This window comes from Schistosoma mansoni, chromosome 1 (assembly GCF_000237925.1).
Source record: "Schistosoma mansoni strain Puerto Rico chromosome 1, complete genome".
In the NCBI taxonomy this organism is placed as follows: domain Eukaryota; kingdom Metazoa; phylum Platyhelminthes; class Trematoda; order Strigeidida; family Schistosomatidae; genus Schistosoma; species Schistosoma mansoni.
In genome coordinates this window covers 22565448-22585698 of record NC_031495.1, presented here as the reverse complement: position 1 = coordinate 22585698, position 20251 = coordinate 22565448, and the positions used below count along the sequence as shown (strand labels likewise).

At 31.2% G+C, this 20251-nt stretch overlaps 1 protein-coding gene and 1 non-coding gene across 2 annotated transcripts; both read left to right on the top strand.

Moving 5' to 3' along the window:
• Positions 1–622: 622 nt before the first annotated feature.
• On the top strand, positions 623–20012 carry Smp_129060 (putative solute carrier family 17, member 7 (vesicular glutamate transporter); the record flags this gene model as incomplete). Its single annotated transcript, XM_018793681.1, has 10 exons — positions 623–919; positions 2216–2449; positions 4249–4336; positions 5279–5365; positions 6913–7049; positions 9738–9887; positions 10724–10853; positions 12346–12456; positions 18263–18390; positions 19505–20012. 10 exons carry the CDS (start codon positions 623–625, stop codon positions 19922–19924), a joined length of 1782 nt encoding a protein of 593 aa, XP_018648169.1. The 3' UTR covers positions 19925–20012.
• On the top strand, positions 14370–14441 carry Smp_tRNA_00128_Pseudo_TTG.1.1. The gene has a single exon. It is a non-coding gene (tRNA).
• Positions 20013–20251: the final 239 nt, after the last annotated feature.

The following is a 20251-nucleotide window of genomic DNA, read 5'->3' as shown; positions in this document are numbered from 1 at the left end:
TTTATGTACAGAAAATATAAGGTTTTTATAGTATTTTAAAAGTCCTTGGGTTTTCCTGAAAGTTCTAGAATACTACTAAACATAGTAGCAGTGTGATAATCAACCAAATCAGAACCTCTACATGTGACTTTTCATTTTCGTGATATTTCTAGCAAAACTTCTAATCAAACGCTGATTAGATAAAATGCTTCTAAATGTTTCCTGAGCCTTTCTTGTCTATTGCGAGAAATTTTCCGGATCACCGCAACAGAGAGTAACCTTTTTTTTCCATTTCAGTCACCTCAGAAAAGTACGAAATCTAAAGATGAAAAGTTATATATCCCTAAGAGTTAAATCAAAAAACTTTGTGCACATTTACAATGTTAGACTTTTAATCATCTGAAAGACCTTGAAAAATAATCAATGACAATCAACTTGTGTGGACCAGCATTATTACAGGTTTAACAATTTTGGTAGAAATCGATGGGACATTTAAGTTTGAAATAGTTAGTATGATAAACGATATATTTATAAGTTAATTTTTAAAAAAAAGCTAAATAATAACACTTTTACTCTATACTATTTCAGTTTCTTAACGAACAAAGGAGTTGTCAAGCCTGAAACCGACGCAGGCTATGGACAAATGAACACTGATGGATCAGGTGGGACAGCGTACGCTGATAACACATGTCAAGGAAAATGCTTGTACTTCTTATGCTGTCATTGTTCAAAGCGTTATTATACGGCATGGCTATCAAGTTTAGGCTTTATGATTACATTTGGTATTCGTTGTAATATGAGTTGGGCTATGTTGACTATGCAAGCTAGACACATAGCAGCAAATCTGTCTCATTTACCACATTCTAAACATTATGAGCATACACATCATGAATCTGGTGATCATGTGGTTGGATTCGGTGGACTGATGAATGTAACGGCGGTGAGTTGCAAACAATAATTTCAACATATATTGATTACTTAAACACTGAGTTGTATCAACCATATAATTGTTAAAAGATATGTGTTCAGCAGGTTTGCGCTAAAATATTATATAAGTTTAGTTCAGAAAAGTTGGGAAAAAGCCCCTTTCAACAGTTTCAACTAAGATACAATAAATATTTTATTCTGTATCAATATTAATAACCCAGAAATTGTCGTTCCACATAAAGAAAAAATGTGAACAACTTGATTAATTCTAAGCTTCAGTTTATCTACAAAAGCTCTGAAATTCGTACTGTACAACTAGTTGAATGAAGAGAATATAAGTAGAAAACGTAACATCTTTTACAGAAAAGGACTGCCGATATCCATATATTTTAAAGTCTAGTCATAAAATTCCATCACAGTGCTTTTAAAGGATTTTACACAATTCTAATTAACAAAACTAATCGTTATTATTTGTGTGGTTATTCAACGATCTTTCGTAAACTTTTAAACCCCTTAAAGTTAACCTACAATCCTATTAATTTCGCGGACTATATAACTTTAGAGTCTCAAACATGGTAGTGATCAACTGAACTTTCTGATTGATAATTATTAAAAAATCAGCTGTTCAACAAATCTGTTAGATAATTACTTTAAACATTTGATATGACAGTTATTAATTGTAGTGTGCTTCAACAATAATCAAGTTAATTAATTTAAACAGTTAACTACTGTATAGTGTAAGTTATAGTGCACTACTTTCTTGGATTATTAATCGAAGTACAGTCTTCCTAATAAGGAATATTATACTACAGTTGTAATCAAAGTTACACGCACGACCATTTTATCACCAATAACGTAATAAACTGATATTTGTAACGAATAGCTAGGGATTTTAATTGATTGCTGAACATCAACTCTGAGATGCAGGTACGTCCAGCTGACGAGTCACACGACGAAACGTGAATTCTCGATTCCACTTCCAGCTACTATCCTTTTTTGCTTATAACTTGAATGAGATTGTCAACTATTAGATGATATCTTTAAACTATGAATTTCTGATTATTTATTATCTGGTACTTTTCAATTATCATCATTTTACTTTTATTTACAGTATCTTTGAGTAATTTAACTGAACTAAATATTTAGGAATTAATAGTTTCATAGTATGAATGTTCGTTCAGCATTCAATCATACTTTATTATATAAATTTTGTTTTAGATAGACGTAATTGATTTCACATTGTTATATTCTGTTTCGCATTGTTTTTGATATATATAAATATAACTTATCTAAATTTTATTTATTTTAGAAACCAGATTTCTATTGGACAGCTGGTCAAAGAGGATTTGTGGATAGTTCATTCTTTTATGGTTATTTAATAACTCAAATACCTGGTGGAGTAATAGCAGCTAAATTTCCAGCTAATAGATTATTTGGTATAGCTGTTGGTGGAAGTGCTTTTTTAAATTTATTATTACCAGCTGCTTGTAAAATTCATTTTGGATTAGTTATGATAATAAGAATGTTACAAGGTTTAGTTGAGGTAAAATAAAAAAAGTTTAATTGAAAATTATTTGATTATTTGTTTAAATTTTATTTTTCTAATTTATTTTAAACGTGAAAAACTCATGATTCTTATTAACACATAATAACTGTCTAATACTGTTGAATATTTTTGGCCAACCACCAGTATTCTTCATCCAACGTTGTTATGAGCTATCCATCCCAGTTGTTATTCATTTCTTTCATATCTGCTTCTATTTCCCGACGTATTATGTTCTTCCACCTTCCTCCTTAACACTCCACGTTCAGGATTCCAAATTAGCACTTGCCTCATGATGCGGTTTGGTGATTTCTGTGATGTATGTTCTATCCACTTCCAACGTCTTTTCCTAATTTGCTCTTCAGTTGGAAGTTGGTTTGTTCTCTCGCACATTATGCTGATTCTTATCGCATCCGACCCATGGACATTGGGTATCTTGCATAGACAACTATTTATAAATACTTGTAGTTATTTGATGATGGTTGTAGTAGTTCTCCACGTTTCTGTTCCGTACAATAGAACTCTTTCGACGTTCGTATTGAAGATTCTCACTTTGATATTAGTTGACAGTTGTTTTAAATTCTTAAACAATTCAAAGCATTATATTAATGAAAGAATTTAACAAATTAGAAAATAGTGATATGACCCCCTTTAATTTGGATGAAATATTCGAGTCAAAACTTACAGATATAGAAAGTTTTTATTTTACAAAGTAAAATTCAAACAAAATTTCCCAAAAATCCAAACAGATTAGTTTCACTTTGTTTAAAATTATATTACGCTTCTTTTTTTAAAAAAAAACTGTGACTAAACAATATCCTCAAGGGGCATCCATGCAAAATTTAATGGAATCATGATAAGCAATTAGATATATATGATAAATCTCTAATTAATCTCCAAAATACATTTAGTTACTAACGATGAAATCTGAAAGTTATTTTTTAAGACTGTTAGCATTAAAAATTGTTTTCAGTCTAAAGAATTATCTGGAAATAACGAGTACTCAACACCTGTTATGTTCTCATGTGGGATTTCTTATTAGTGTGAAGGAACGATTTAACACAAGCTTGAAGCTAAAATCTCAATTCCCCATGTGAAACACATTTCTTTTCGACCGCTAAGTTATAACTTAACATTACGTGCTTCTGATTTGTGACCGTTTGATAGTTTGACATAAAATGGAGTTAGAAAACATCAGAAACTTTATCTCTTGAACTCCTCAGAATAAATAAGGAGAGTTAAATGGAGACGTTATTAAATTTATTTTTAGACAAAATATTCATATTAAGAATTCACTTCGAATTTACTTTGTTTGGGCAATTTGTGGAGAAAAAGTTCATTTGAGATTAGTTTTTTATCGTACACTAATCATCAATATAGACCGTAAAAAATGACAAAATTTGAAAGCAACGATCATTGGATATCTACTCAATAGTCCAAAATAATACGACTGTCAAAATAAATAAGTGTTTATGTTTGACTATAGGTATCCACCGCTAAGAGCCTCAAAATAAAGCGAAAACTCGGGTTCATGTTCCTTAATTTCAAGTTGTTCTTCAGCTAATGTCAGTGCGTTATTATACTGAATTAACTTCTCCAAACCATTCATTCGATAGATATAGTTATATTAATTAATAGAATGGCTGACACTTTTTTTATATTCTTTTAATCAAATAAGTGAAACTATAGTGATATCCTGGCTAACAAATAATGACGTTCTAAAACACACACATTTTCAAAATTTTAGTTCATTATTTAGCTATTAATCATTTTCATATATGAAATTTTTTTTTATAAAGGGTACATCTTATCCAGCATGTCATGGTATATGGAGATATTGGGCTCCACCACTTGAACGTTCTCGACTAGCAACAATTGCATTTTGTGGTAGGTTTCTTTTAAATGAAATTGTAACAACTTTGTTTCTTATAATTTAATAACGGTACATTCTTTTATGAACAGTGAAATTTTAGTAAAAAAAAAGTGTAGAAATACCTGTTTTTATGATTTACACATAAAATTACATACATATACATTCAAACGCTTTTGTAAGTTTAACTACTGATCCCTACTATTTAGTGTATATCTATAATTTACCTTGTCAAGGAGTATTATTTTAGCCCTTTCACTGACAACATGTATTAATGAAAATGACTTAATGTTCTGATATACCGAATATAATATTTAGACAAGTGAGTTGACTTGGCAAATATGAGTGAAAAATTTTAATTTATCTTCCATATTGTAAATTAAACTTTATTAACTCTGAATTAGTAAAAATAACCATTGAGACTGATAGGTCCGGGGTTCGAATCTCGCCAGGCGGGATCGTGGATGCGCACTGCTGAGGAGTCCCACAATAGGATGAAACGGCCGTCCAGTGCTTCCAGGTTTTGCATGGTGGTCTAGCTTCAATTAACTCATGATTTCAACTATATAAAATTCTTTTTTAGTTGCGAAATAATTCTTCTAATAATGTTTGACAAAAAGCTTACTTCAAAACTTGTTTATATCATACAAGTAAAAATTAAGGAAGTTTTGACTATAGTTAACGATACATAAATTATTGATTTTCGGAAAAGATTAAACATTTTCATTTTCCTTTGTAAAGTATTACTTTCTCTACCCATAGTACATCAACTGTTTAACTAAGGACAATGAATAAATTATTACACTAACAAATTTGATGTTTACTGATCAATCCAGATAGTAGCTTCACTAAACTAACAAATAAGCAAGCCTTATATTTGAAAGTTATGTGTGTTTTAAATAAAGTACTGTGTACTGGTAATCTGTTCTTTTTTTAATTTTTTTTAAAAATCATTATAGGTTCGTATGCAGGTGCAGTACTTGGATTATCACTTTCCGGTCTACTAGCTCAACAAATGGGATGGCAGTCACCTTTTTACTTCTATGGTAAAATAGTTTATTATAAGAGAAGAAAGTATTTGCTTTTCTATCATTAAAAACTAATATTTTAGTCATAAGACGATAATTTTAAAAAACATAGTGAAGGTATACCGTTTATCATTCTAAATGACGCTTGACCATTAGCTCTTAAAAAGGCTTCTTGAATTATTGCTTGCGGAATAGGCAAGGCAACAGGATTTCATTTTAAAAAATGTGACTGTGTGTCGGCAGAAATATACCAACCCTTTATGTGAGCCTCAAATACGTTCTCCAAAGAAACACTCTCCGTAATATGTTTTCAAGGTTTCTTGAATATGTATTAATTTGAAAGCAAATATTAGAAAGTCATAAATTCATTTGAATATTCACTAGATATAGGAACAGTGTAGATAAAGAGTACTATTGAGAAATAATATTTGAGTGAAGTTGATCTTGTTTGAGATGTTTAGTAGAACAAACATGAACTCAAAATAATATAAATTCATTATATTTCGTGATTTTGTCTCTCATCAGCTGCTTACAACTATATATGTGTTAAAAGTTTACATTGAGGTGAGATATAGTGTGAAAAGATTGACATAGATGAATAAAAAGAATGGACAAAGGTTATCAATAATAACTCCATATCTATGTGCAAGAACATGTCGGAGGACATTTGGTGTTGGGATAAAAAAATTATAAGAGATGGGTGGTGCATTGGTTAAGTGAGGTTCAGAGACAGACACGAGAAGTTGTATGATAACTTTAGAGTTTATGATGGTTTTACATAAGATTCCTGGAGTTAAAAACATGATAAGATAGGTTACATATGTATAGTAGAGACTTCTTCGATATATAGACTGGATTCTTCAAGAAACGTATGGGTTTTGGTCCCAGTAAAAGAGGCACTGAATAGCTATTTCTCTTCTTATGAGACTTCTAAACAATACGCACCCGCGACCTTACCAGGAATCGGACCCGGGACTTTCAATACTAGCGATGTGAACTTTACCTGTTAAACGGCTGAGTTGTGATCCAATGGCTCTGTTCAAATTGCAGTATAACAAGACATTTATTTAATATCTTAGATGATGGCTGTATTTCACTCACTATGGCTGAACTCACTGATCACAGCTTCCCATTAGAATCTAGGTAAAGCATCACAAAATAAGTCACTGACAAGCACGGATCTATATTTAAAATTCGAAGGTTTGGTAAAGATCAATTTGGTTTTTAGGTATTTCTGTCTCGAACTGACATCAGTTAGAATGTTTATAATAATCAATACTGACATTTTTGATACAAAGCATATATTTCGATAGAATAAATAGTGAATTCGACTAAAGTTTTACTCTAATCTGAGTATATGCATGTAGGTATTTTAAAATTGTAATGAGGTTATTAATATCTACAGTTATTCACAGATTAATAGCTTTTCAACATTCTAAGGGATAATTCACAATTATCAATACTTGTAAAGTGACAGATTTAAATGTATTTTTATATGAAGCAGAAAAATTCATAACTAATAACTAAAATTATCTATTTGTGATTTTTTAAAATTGTTTAATTAGGTGTTGTCGGTCTTATGTGGTTCTTTTGGTGGTGGAATGTAACACATGAACGCCCTTCCTTACATCCAACTATATCAGAAGCTGAACGAACATATATTGAGACTTCAATTGGAGAGTCGCCTACAATAAACGAAAGTGTGAGTTCTCATTCAATTTGGCCGATATTATAAGTTCTTAAGAAAATAGTCAACAATTTATTTCTTGCATATAAGACTCCACAGTAAAAAAAAGTAGAATAAAAATAAACTTTGTCGATTATTTATGGAAAGCTGGTGTATTCGAGGCTGACCATAAAGCAGCCAGCTGTAAAGAGACTCAATATAGATCCCATCACGACACCATTTATTTGTCTATGGAGATCATCATTAAATCTAAAATTGCATGTTAAAGGGCTGCATAGGAGAAGCTCTCCAAAAAATGTTTTGATATACCAAATTCAACGTTGTTAACGTCAATATAATTACCTAAGAAGCAAATACTTTCTGTAAGTGGAACATTTTTCAACAGAGAGGTGAAATCTAACGATATCACTTTCTTTCCTGATACAACGACGTTGATTATTGAGTTCACAAAATCAAAAGAGTTTGAATTGCCATGTTTGCAGATCCATTTTCTGACCGGTTGTAGAATCTCCATCAGCCATTTGGCAATCACTTGGTATGAATAATTATTGATATCCACCATCTGACGAAAAGGGAGATCCTTCTTATGTACCTTCGGCAGCTCATACAATCATGGGATAGAACTCAATGGCCTTAAATGTTCGGATAGGTGGTCGTCAATGGGTGACTCATATTTCATCTTTTTCAGTATCGTGGTTAGCTTTGGTTGCGTTCGATCGGTAGCATCTTAAGTAGACAGTTATCTTTATCCTTATTTTCATAGGTTATTGCTTTCTATTACATCCAAAACTATTACATAGCGTAAGCTCCTGATGGATTTCGATTACTTTGATATATGATTCAACCCCTTTTTATTATTCAATATTTCAACTTTAATTGCAATGAAATAACACTCCATTTATAAATTATTATACTCAATATTTAAAATTTCAAAAATCTTGAATATATTGTGCAAAACCATTGCATTTTCATTGACCTCCACTTGACTTTGATAGTTCTCTAGAACTCCTCTATGTTACTGTAGACTAATAAATATTAGGAAAGTCATCTATAAATACGATCGTATAGCTTCAGAAAATGATAATGTCGAAAAGAAAACTTTCTCCACTGAAACATCATTCTTTTTCATTTAGTCAGGGCTTATTTATTTTGCATTTCCCGTTTTCATAATTATAACTTTTGATCGTTATCTGTCTTTGAATTAGTCATGATGTAATATTGTCTTTAATAAAAGAGAATATACTTCATTTTCTAATCAACACCCATGACTTTCCCTCAAAATAACCCAAGTAAAACAAAGTTAAATTTAAATATGAGCAATTTGAAAAGAGGTTTACTTTCTCCCAACATACATTTTGTACAATTTTCTCATTTATATAAACAAGATACTATAACAATTATTCAAAGTACATATAACCCAAAGTAACTGTTTCCACATTTTCCTGCTTAAAAAATTACGTCTAATAAACATACAAATTAAATCTTGGAGTAACTGTGGATTCCACTTTCATCATATAAATCGATTAGTATAATCTAATAATAAGTAGCGTTTGCTTTTTTTAAAAAAAATGTAAACGCCCAAAACATTATTTTAACTACAGGTATATTGATTTCTTCATTTGGTTTACTTACGTACAACGTTGAACAATATTTCAATTTTAGAAAAGAAATTTATATATTTGTAAAGGTTTTTATTTTACACTATGGATTACCGTTGATAGTCCATTTTAGCGTACGTGCTTAGATTTTGTCATTCAGTCACAAATTTTTGGTAAAGTTAACTAGTGGTCATAAGTAGAACATACTTCACCCGTCTTGGACCATTTGGGAAATATCAGCTAGATATATCTGCATAAATAATGCTATATAAGTGTGGCGTCTTTGCAGTAACTTGGATCATTTTTATTACATACTGATATATATCCATGAAACTAGGCCCCACATTTCATTCTATTTTAAACTAGCTAGAAATTATATGCTGTTAACCAAAATATCAGTCTAAGGCTTCATGATTTCTATAAGTGAATCTCTACCAAACTTATGCAAGATTGAGTTGAACTAACTAACTGATATATATATATATATATATATATATATATATATATATATCTGGTCAGCACTTCATTTGAAACTCAGGAAAAAGTCTAAATTTTATTTTCACACTGATTGTTGCCATGTCAACATGAATTCTTTCAATATCTTTGCATAATTAACTAAACAAGTAGATATCATGATTTCCCAGCATGAATTTTATAGATAATGATAAATTCAGTATTATATTAATTCTTAACTGATGAATAATTTACATAACTTTGTTTTGTTTTTTAGAAATCCAACTAATATAATATATCATAAATTTGGTGGATAAATTTCATGACTTTACTTTACAACCATTGGTTTGTGTATAAAATCTATTGTTTTCTGCTATAGTCCAATATATTCATGAGAAATATAATGAAAACAATAAATAAACTTACTGGTAGGTCCTGGGTTCGAATCTCGCCAGGCGGGATCGTGGATGTGCACTGCTGAGAAGTCCCACAATAGGACGAAACGGCCGTCCAGTGCTTCCAGGTTTTCCATGGTGGTCTAGCTTCAATTGACTCGTGATTTTAACTATGAAAATACTGAAATCTCCACAAAACCCCTTCTAAACTAACTATTTCACGCAATCAATTATGTTTTCTTCAATTTATTTTATAGAAAATACCAATTCCTTGGAGAAAATTCTTTACATCACCACCTGTCTATGCGATAATTGTTGCGAATTTCGCAAGAAGTTGGTCATTCTATTTATTAATTACAAAGTCACCAAAATATTTTCGTGAAGTATTTGGTTATAATTTAGCTGAGGTAAGCATGGTACTTTGAAAACAATTGTTATTTAGCATGAGTTTCTAAAGATTTCAATCACTGAACGTTAGATATAGGATGAATTGTAAGTATTTTGATTAATTACAACAATGACCAAATCGATTGCCTAAACGTCAAAGAGCAATGCACAGTTTGAAAATACATACTATGGTTGTGGAACTTAAAAGTAAACTATGTGTTTTATTGGTTTTTCCCATATGGATTGAAGTGAAGATTAATTCCACTATCGTTCGTACTTTTGAACTTGCATCTGGCAACCAAGCAAAATGAAACGGGAATTATTATTAATTACACTGTCGTAATCCATGATGGAGGTTATATTTCATTCTCTATCATTTTTGCTGATTTGCATGAAAAATGCAAAGTTTTCTACGACGAAATTACCATTTCACCATTCTATGAACTTGTTAAATGTAGCACAGTCAGTCATGATGGAAGAAAAATTGAAGCAGTAAAAATGATGACTCCAATTAATTCTGGAATAGAAGTTATTCTAAAATATCTATAATTGAGTGACTAATTAAATTAAACTATAACCGTAATTGCTGACTATGATATACCTAGATAACTTGACAACATGGAGTTTATTCTCAGCTTATGGAGTGAAATCTTTCAGTTTAATTTTAAAACCAATAAAAGCATTGTCAGATAAATATACTCTACTTCCATGATAGTATTTTTCTACAAGATTGATCTAAATGAAGCAAGAGCGTAAAACAAAATGCTTCAACAGGTTTCTGGTTATTTCCATACTTTCTACATCATTCAATAAGAGACAATCATTTTATCAGACAACTTTTTGTTTTTCTTTCTAGACTGGATTTTTGTCTGCATTACCACACTTGGTAATGGCTGTTATTGTTCCTATCGGTGGACAGTTGGCGGACAAATTGCGAAAAAATACATTATCAACAACGGCTGTAAGAAAAATATTCAACTGTGGAGGTAAATTGATAAAATTTCAATATTCTGTCTTGTGAACAGGAAAAAAAGGTTCACGTTTGAAATAATTTTAGAATGTTGGGACAGCTAATATTAATGCTCAAAAACCTGTTGTGGAAGCATTAAAAACAGACTTGTCTGAATCCGGTTCCTACTGCAAATGCATCTGTCAGCTGTCCTCCATGCACGACTTTGCACTGTAGTCCGTCGTATGAGTTCCGGATAACATTGACAATCTTCTCAGGAACTCCGTAGTATCGAAGAAGTTTCCATAATGTTCTCCGGTTCACACTGTCAAACACCTGCTCATAGTCAATGAAGTTGATGTATAGTGACGAGTCCCACTCAACTGGTTACTCCACGATGATCCGTAGTATCACAATTTGGTCTGTGCACGACCGATCCTTACAGATTCCACCCTGTTGACCTCGAATTCGGGCGTCTAATGCGTTTTTCATCCAGTTCAGCAACATTCTGTTGAAAACTTTTCCCGGTACTGACAACAGTGTGATACCTCTGTAATTCTCACATTTGTTCAGATCTCCTTTCTTTGGTATCTTGGTGTGGTATCCTTCTTTCCACTCCGTTGACACTTGTTCTTCATCCCATAATTTACTGAGGAGAAGGTGAAGCATGTTTGCAGTTACTTCAATGTCTGACTTGAGTGCTTCGGGTGGTATATTGTCAGGTCCTGCCGCTTCCCCTTTCTTGATTTGTCTGATGGCCATCTTGACTTCTTCGATCGGTGGTGGAGTGACATCCATAGGAAGGTCAGTGTGTGCTGCTTCGATGTCCGGTGGATTCAATGGAGCTGGTATATTCAGTAGTTCCTCAAAATATTCTACCCATCTGTTCCTCTGTTCTTGAATGTCCGTGATTGTCTTTCCTTCTTTGTCCTTGACGGGTCTCTCTGGTTTACTATATTTACATGCTAGTTTCTTCGTTGCATCATACAGTTGTTTTATGTTCCTTTCTCTTGCAGCATTTCCACCATTATTGCTAGTTCGCCCATGTATTTCTACTTGTCGGCTTTAATGCGTTTCTTCACTTCCTTGTTTGCTTCTTCGTAGTCTGCTTGTATCTTGACTTTCTCTGCTCGTGGTTGCTAATTACAGATACACATCTTGTCTTTTTTGGAACTCGTCAGCTGGATGTAAATGTAAACCATTTCAAAAATTATCTTAAGGGATAAAGGTCAGACTTCTGTGGGTTGATAAGTTGAATGAATAACAACAGATTATGTTATGTAGAAATAAAGATAATGATCTGTTTGAAAAAAAGCTGAAAGCATCTCACAGAAAGATTGTCCATAGAATCAGTAATTTATCTTCATTTTTGCCCATCAGAATACCTTTCATCGTGATAGTATCTTTACAATGGAAAAAAATACAAAGTCAGGGAACCACTTAAATGATTATAGGTAATTCAATACAAATGTCTCACTACTCTTAATAAATGAATAAAATAATATTATTATCTTACATTTTCTCAATAGGTTTTGGAATAGAAGCGATCTTTTTAATTGGTGTTGGTTATTCAAAAACAATTACATCAGCTTTAGTGTGTCTTGTTTTAGCTGTCGGATTTAGTGGATTTGCAATATCAGGTAACCATGTTCTTTTCTAAAGTGTGATATTAATTTGTCAAACAATAATGAGTGTTTAAACGTTAACTCTACTTTGCTTCCTATTAACTATGGTTACTGTTTTGTTTCATCATCCGATGACTATTTGCTTCTAAAAATGAATTTCTCATTTTATTACCTACCTTTTTAAGGTTAACATGGTTTTAATCTTCATTTGTACATACAATAACATTGTGGCTAATAGACTTGAGATGTTTGTTTCTTTACAGACTGGATGTGTCATATTGTGAACATCAAAATGCTCAAAAAAGTACTTGAAGTGTTTATTTATTGTGTATAGCTAAAGTCATTGCTAAATGTAAACGTTTGATTGCTTTATTATGTACGAAGCATTATATTAAAACAATGCGTTTTAACAATTTAAAAATGCAAAAGGTTGATGAAATTAAGGTTTAGACAAAAGAGAACGGTATATTATAATCATTGAATGCCATGAAAATGTGACCTTCAGTCTACAACAAAATTAATAACAATTAGCACAATTAAATTGATTGATCATTTAGTTGTGATCAATATTGTGTTTGTTTTGTCCTTAAAGGTAAACAGGTACTATTGATCATGCTTCAGTGAAGTTGCTACTCTAACTGACTCAAACTTGTGTGCATTATATTTTGATCTTTGATATTTTCTGTCAACTACTTACAATTATCCAAAAGCAGTATTTTCGATGTGAAAAAGAATAGGAAGTAGTAAATTTAAGCTACAAGCTGTAATACTTATGCAACTGGCAAATACAATTACAGTAACCTATGACAACGCTTATTTACTCATATTTTAAGTAAAACAAACATATAACTGATAAAGTAAAAGTATATAATCCCGGTTCAATTATTACATGTCACATCTTACTGCATCCTTCGCATATTTGTTTGAATTATAAGAGCAATTATTATTGATCGATATTTCATTCACTAAATAATGTGAAATATAAAAGAAATCTTATTCTAATTTAAAAAAAGAAGTAGAATAAATCAAAATTAAGTTTATTTTTTAACAAAAAAATGTTAAACAGGAAACCATTGAACTTGTCAGCAAAGATGGATGGCGGCTAGCAGCGGAATCCAGGACTCGCGTTTCATCCTGTTTGGGACTCGTCAGCTGGGAAGATTCAGACAAAGAATACAAAATGAATTCACTGAACTTATAATTTCAACTTTGAAATTATTTGCAAACTTTTTTAATACAAGCGTACTAGGTTATTAAAAATATTAATGAAATAAAAACACAAATACAGTGATTTAATAATAACACTAATAATAATAATTTTTAAGAAAAGGATAATGAGAAAACCTATTTCGAAATTATGTCAAATAAATCGAATTAAACGGGCCTATTTTCCACTTTTTTTCATAATAATAGTGACTGAGTTGGTTTGTTTTTTCTGTCCTTGTCGTCCTATATCTCTTTTTAATTGATGAATTAAACTAATTATTCATTATGTTTGTTATAATAAATACCCTATTAATAATGATCTTGACAACAAAAAGAAAATTAAAAAAAATTTGTATATGTGGCATCAATAAAAAGTAGAACAACCTTGAAAATTGCTTGGTCTCTATGTCAGTAGGTTGTAGCAGATTAAGAAGTGATGTAAATTATAAGCGAAATTGGATAGTGGCTAGCAGTGGAATCCAGGACGCGCGTTTCGTCCCATTTGGGACTCGTCAGCTGGATGCACCTGTACCTCAGATTTGATGTTCACTCTGGAACTCAAACCCAGTGAATTAAGGCTATATTGGGGCAATACGTACAGTATGCACATATGCCAATTAGAGACTGACCATTTTCAGTCCAAAACGTCAATGGGAAGATTCAAACAAACAATACTAAATGGAATAAAACTTCACCCCATTGTACAAGCAAGTGGCTGTCAGGATTCAGTAGTTGAGTGGATAACGCGATGGCGTTTGAAGCGAAAGGTACTGGGTTTGAGTCCCAGAGTGAACATCAACTCTGAGATGCAGGTACATACAGCTGACGAGTGCCAAATAGGACGAAACGCGTGTCCTTGATTTCATTGCTAGCCACTATCCATCTTTGCTTACCATGCTTGTGAATTAAGGCTATATCGAGGCAATACGCACAGTATGTACATATGTCAATTAGAGACTGACTAGTTGCAGTCCTAAACATCAATGGGAAGATTCAAACAAACAATACTAAATGTATTAGGTAACAATTCCTTTGTATTAGTTGTTTGAATCTTTTTATTGATGTTTAGGACTTTAATTAATCAGTTTCTGTATTAAGTAATAGTTATAGAATCATCCAACTAACACATTATATATTTATACTATAGAGAGTAATCCTAAGATTAGTGGGGTTAGACATTCACTGATGACTATAAAATTTGTTTATGCTAAGAAATAAACCTAGAAAATAAAAATTATGAATTTTTAACAAACCAGTTCAACACAAATATGTTTATCAGACTTTTTAAATATCATCTATTCATTCTATGTATGATCAAAATTGTCTATTGCTTTGAAGTTTCTGATCTGGTGTTCAACCAATAAGACTGGTTTGATACGGTGTTTTTTATTCTCATGATTTTGAATACTCATTCAATGTATTGGTCTTATTATTATTATCACTATTATTGGTCTCAGAATACATAGCTAAGACTACCTTTTAATATTATTGTGATAAACCTACTTTCTTTTTTTTATCATAAATACATTTTATTTTTGTCTTTGTTTTAAAATTCACCGTTTTATATAAAATTCACAATAGGAATGACAAAATTATCATCAAATTTATGTTGAGTTTTAAAAAGAATATTTTTTATGATAGCCATTTAGAATAAACAAATAAAAAAAGAGAGAATTATAATACTATTAAATTAAACTTTTCATCTGATTTTCCTTAATATAAACAAACGACCCCGCCTCGCGGGATTCGAACCCAGGACCTATCAGTTTCGCGCGCATCCAACGGTGTTAATGTCTAACTTCAACCGATTCACGAAATTAGGCGACACACTGCGAACTAATGAGGAGCCCCATAATAGGACGAAACGGCCTTCCCGTGCTTTCAGGTTTTTCATGACGGTCTAGCTTCAATTGACTCACGATCTCAGCTATTTAAAAAAATAGTGCTGAATAATTTTGTTTTAACTAAATTTGAATGAATCATTAAAAAATTTTTTATTCATTCTGATAAATTCATCAATGAAAATAAGCTTTTACAAAGCAGATTTATATTATCATAATAAATTCTATGGATCAGAATGGGTTTTGTGGAGATTTCAGTATTTTCATAGTTGAAATCATGAGTCAATTGAAACTAGATCACCATGGAAAACCTGTAAGTACTAGACGGCTGTTTCGTCCTATAGTGGGACTCCTGAGCAGTGCGCATCCACGATCCCGCCTGGCGAGATTCGAACCCAGGAACTACCAGTCTCGCGCGCGAGCGCTTAACCACTAGACCGCTGAGCCGGAATCCGATGGTGTTGATATCTAACTTCAACCAACCCACGAAGTTTGAGCAACCGTTATTATTGACTAGTGTATTTATTATACACAGGGAACGTCAAGCCAATCATACTTGATTGTGAAACTTTGAAAGATGTGGAAAGTGTTTTATACATAAAAACAAAACACCTTAAACCATAATAATAAATGTTTCAATTTCAATTTTAAGGGTATATGTATAGAAGTAAAAACAAAAAAGTGATGATTGTTAGTAAGCAAGAAATAGTATGTCAATTTTAATTTTATTTATGATGACATTTTCATAATATTTTTAAGGATACATAAAATATTGCATTTTATAATTTGGAACTTCTTATTTTCTTTTATTATTTATAATAGGGGAAATGATTATGTAATTCACTAAATTAGTTATTATTTTTTCTAAAAAAAAATCGAAAAATTAATTCCCTATTTTTTTCAGATAACGATTAATTAACTTTTATGACACTAAATAATAATTGACAGATTATATGAAAAAAAGTGTTGGATTGTATATACTTTTGCCTGATTCAGTTCATTCTGTTTATTGTACATAAAGTCTATTTTTAGAACAATTTTATCAATGGCGTTAATTTTACTTTCATATATTACAGGAAAGTAAGTGTTTTAGAAACGATAGTCAGATGGTATTTTAGCAGTACGAAAATGAGCTTTCTAGGTTAATCTATATAATAATGGAAACTCAAATAACATCATGATGCATTGGATAAGTCTCTGAACTACCTTTCTCCATAGGTTGTAATAGTTCTTTATATTTTCGATTACTTAAAGTATTTGTTAACTTAATAAGTTTCTTTTAGAGCTTTTGTGAAATTCCCAGAACTTCGCACAAAGCTAGTTACTTCAAAACTCAACTTGAGACACTACTACTGTTAGTATCTTGATTCTTCATCTGATCTCTGATGGAGCTTTTGGCAAATATATCAATATTTATGCAAGTACAGTGAAATATAAATGGGCAACAGTACCTTATTGCAAGTGTATGAGATGTTACCAGGTTGTAACAATAGGATTAGCTAAAAGCTTCTGTGATTATCAATAAAATTAGTTAAAAACTCGTCTAACGATTTTCGATAATATCATTTGAGATATTTCCAATAAAAATGAAGATTAAGCGTAAGGTTTTGTGAAACGTTTCCATGCCAAAAATTTACTGTTGTAATAAAACATATAGTATTAAATGAAACGCTTATTAAAATGCACTAACATTTCACTCTGATTAAAAGTATCAACATATTGATATAATGCAAGAAGTACTGATTGGTAAAGTAAGACATTGCATTTTAGACCGTTGACATAAATACCAGTTTCAAGATGCACTTGAACAAACGATAAATCATCGATTGACATGGAAAATGTAAACTTAATGACAAGTCAACTTTCTCCGTATACACGTTATATTCGTTCCAGAACCAAAGTTGAACAATTTTGTCTTAAGAAATATGTGTATAACGATTTTTAAAACAAGAAAAAGTTTTCTTAGATGGTAGCCAATTCATGTTCATAGAAAATGGTAATAAATCTAATTCTTTCACGTAAATGGCTAGCTTTATTCAGGCCTAGTTCTACGAACTGAACCTATTCCATGTGATTCATAAGTAGCAAAATTGGTATGTAATACAAATCTATGTTTGAATACCATACAATATATAAATTATAGACTTCGGTACAATGATATCTATTTACACAATTTCATATCTGTTTTTATTTTACATAATTTTACTACTTGTAAGTAACCAATCTTGTTCACGAAAACGTTTTCCATTCGTTAAGGTACAATGAATCTGCAAATCGATGAATATATCAAAATAACATTTTTTTATTACAAATCTTTTGATTGCTCACCAAAGTTTAATTAGTTTGTCGTTCTTAAACATACGTACGTTTCAGGAGATTGGTGTATTGAAACCATTTCAGGTTGGAATACAATATCAGTAAGCCATCATTTACCTCGTAAATATTAAACAAATGATAGAAAGCTGACATTCTATATAATTTCCAAAATAGTCTTATTACTGTTATTTGTTCCCCAACATATTCTTCTCAACTGTATAGCATAGTTCTTCCAATTTTCATGTGTACTGTCATTCTATGCGTTGTAAATGTAAGTATATATATCTAGTATGAAATAAAAAAGACAACTGAATATCTTTTGGTAAAAGTAATAGGCAAGTCAACTCACAGAATGAAGTAACTTAGTTCTGTTTAAATAACAGTGCATCAGTTGTCAAAGTGTCTCTATAATTAAAATTCCTTTATTTTCTTCCCTTTAAATATTTGACACATTTTAGGTTATAATGTTAACCATTTGGACATTGCACCACGTTATGCCAGTATATTGATGGGTTTATCTAATGGTGTTGGAACAATATCTGGAATGATTTGTCCAATTACAACAGAATTACTTACTAAAAATCAAGTAAGCACTTCATTGAATTTCTCCAAGGCTTATCGCAAGGTTGCTCGATAATATTGAGTCAGTTCATGTTATTTTCTGTAGACTTGATTAGTTTGCAGAAAGTTGGTTTTTTATTTAGGAAATGAAAGGTATTAATACATTTATTTGAACTGAACATATCAGTTACGCTGAATAAGTTATATAATAAATACCACAATACAAACAATGAGGTACTGGTTTATTAAGTCCATAAAAGTACATCTCTCACTTCTCACTAATAATCCACTATGATTCATTTCAAAGTCATATAAATAAATACTTGAGTATACTTTAAGATAATATGTTTTTGGTTTATTCTTGCATTACATTTAGCATTGATGTTCAAGATGTGACTTTTGTTCAATTTCAAACTTGCTGGATGAACATTAAAACTGAAACTTAAACATAGAACTAACTACTTCATGTGCCAACGCCTTATGTACCAAACTACTAATTCTACTTAGCCAATAATTAACACTGATAAATTTGTTTGCAAAGGGTTTAGTTTTCACGTTGGAGATACCGAGGACTGCATTTGGTCAGTCTCTGTTTGAAAATGTGCCCTCTGAGTGAATCCTTATGTTTCGCTTATATTTACCGGTGTTTGATATATTTTTAGAGAATGAATGAGTATGGTCTTGAATATCAACAAAGGAAAAACATAAGCTATCAAAACAAAACTCATTCTTTCTATGGTTAATACGGCTAAACACGTACAATGTATTTATTGACTTGTAGTAATTTTCTACATGATCAGGTAACACAGAAAATGTTTTAGTTTAAAATTACTGAAATACAGTGTTTAAAATCAACCTTAGGAAAATATCAAAATCATATAGCTTTGCTTTTAGTACTTACTTAAACTTAGAAAATATGATCAAAACTTAAGTGTTAGAATAGTTTGAATCCAGCAGAACATTTTGAACAAAGTAGTTATCATATTAAAAGATCCATTGAAAGCTAAGCATGAATTACAAATAGGTTGTTTACTAAAGTACTCAAACCCGTTTAGTCAATGATTGTTTTGCATCTTCACATCTATTTAAATACAGATAACATAATTGACCTTTCAACAATGTTGTGTTTTTTTCCTTAGAATAAGGAAGGATGGCCAATAGTTTTTTTGATAGCTAGTTTGGTTCACTTTGTTGGAGTTACATTTTATGCTATCTTTGCATCTGGAGAAAAACAACCTTGGGCAGATGCACCTGAAGAAGCTCAATGCAATTGGCAACCACCAACAGATTTACCAGCAGAGATGATGCACGGGGAATATGGTTATGCAGATCCAACTGAAAGAAAAAATAACAATCTGTCTTTTCGAAGAGTGAGTAACCAAAGGAATTCATCAACTGATAGTAATCAAATCTATACTTCAAATTCAAGATATACAACGGGTTATAATCAGTCCACTGTAAATGACTCACTAGTAAATTCTCAAGGTTACGGTTATGGTGAAACTATAAGTGGAACAACAAAGGGACAAAATGTTAATCCATATCATCAAGGTTACTAAAGGTAGCACAAACAAACTTAAAACCAATATCCCACTAACCATAACAATATCAAGAGTTACTTATATTGACCAATAAATCACTGAAAAAGTAATCCACGTATATTTCTGGGTAACCGAACATAATATCAGTTTGTTTGGAATCGAAATTTCTATGAAAAATTCTAACTATTGTTATCCATAAGACTACTAATCTTAAAAGAAGAACTTAAAGACATGTTTACCTTCCCTATTGATCTGTTATTATAGATTTTGTTTTTTCTTTTCATCTTTGTAACACTTTTATTTATCAGTAAATATATGTGCATTATTTGATTTACATGTTGCACA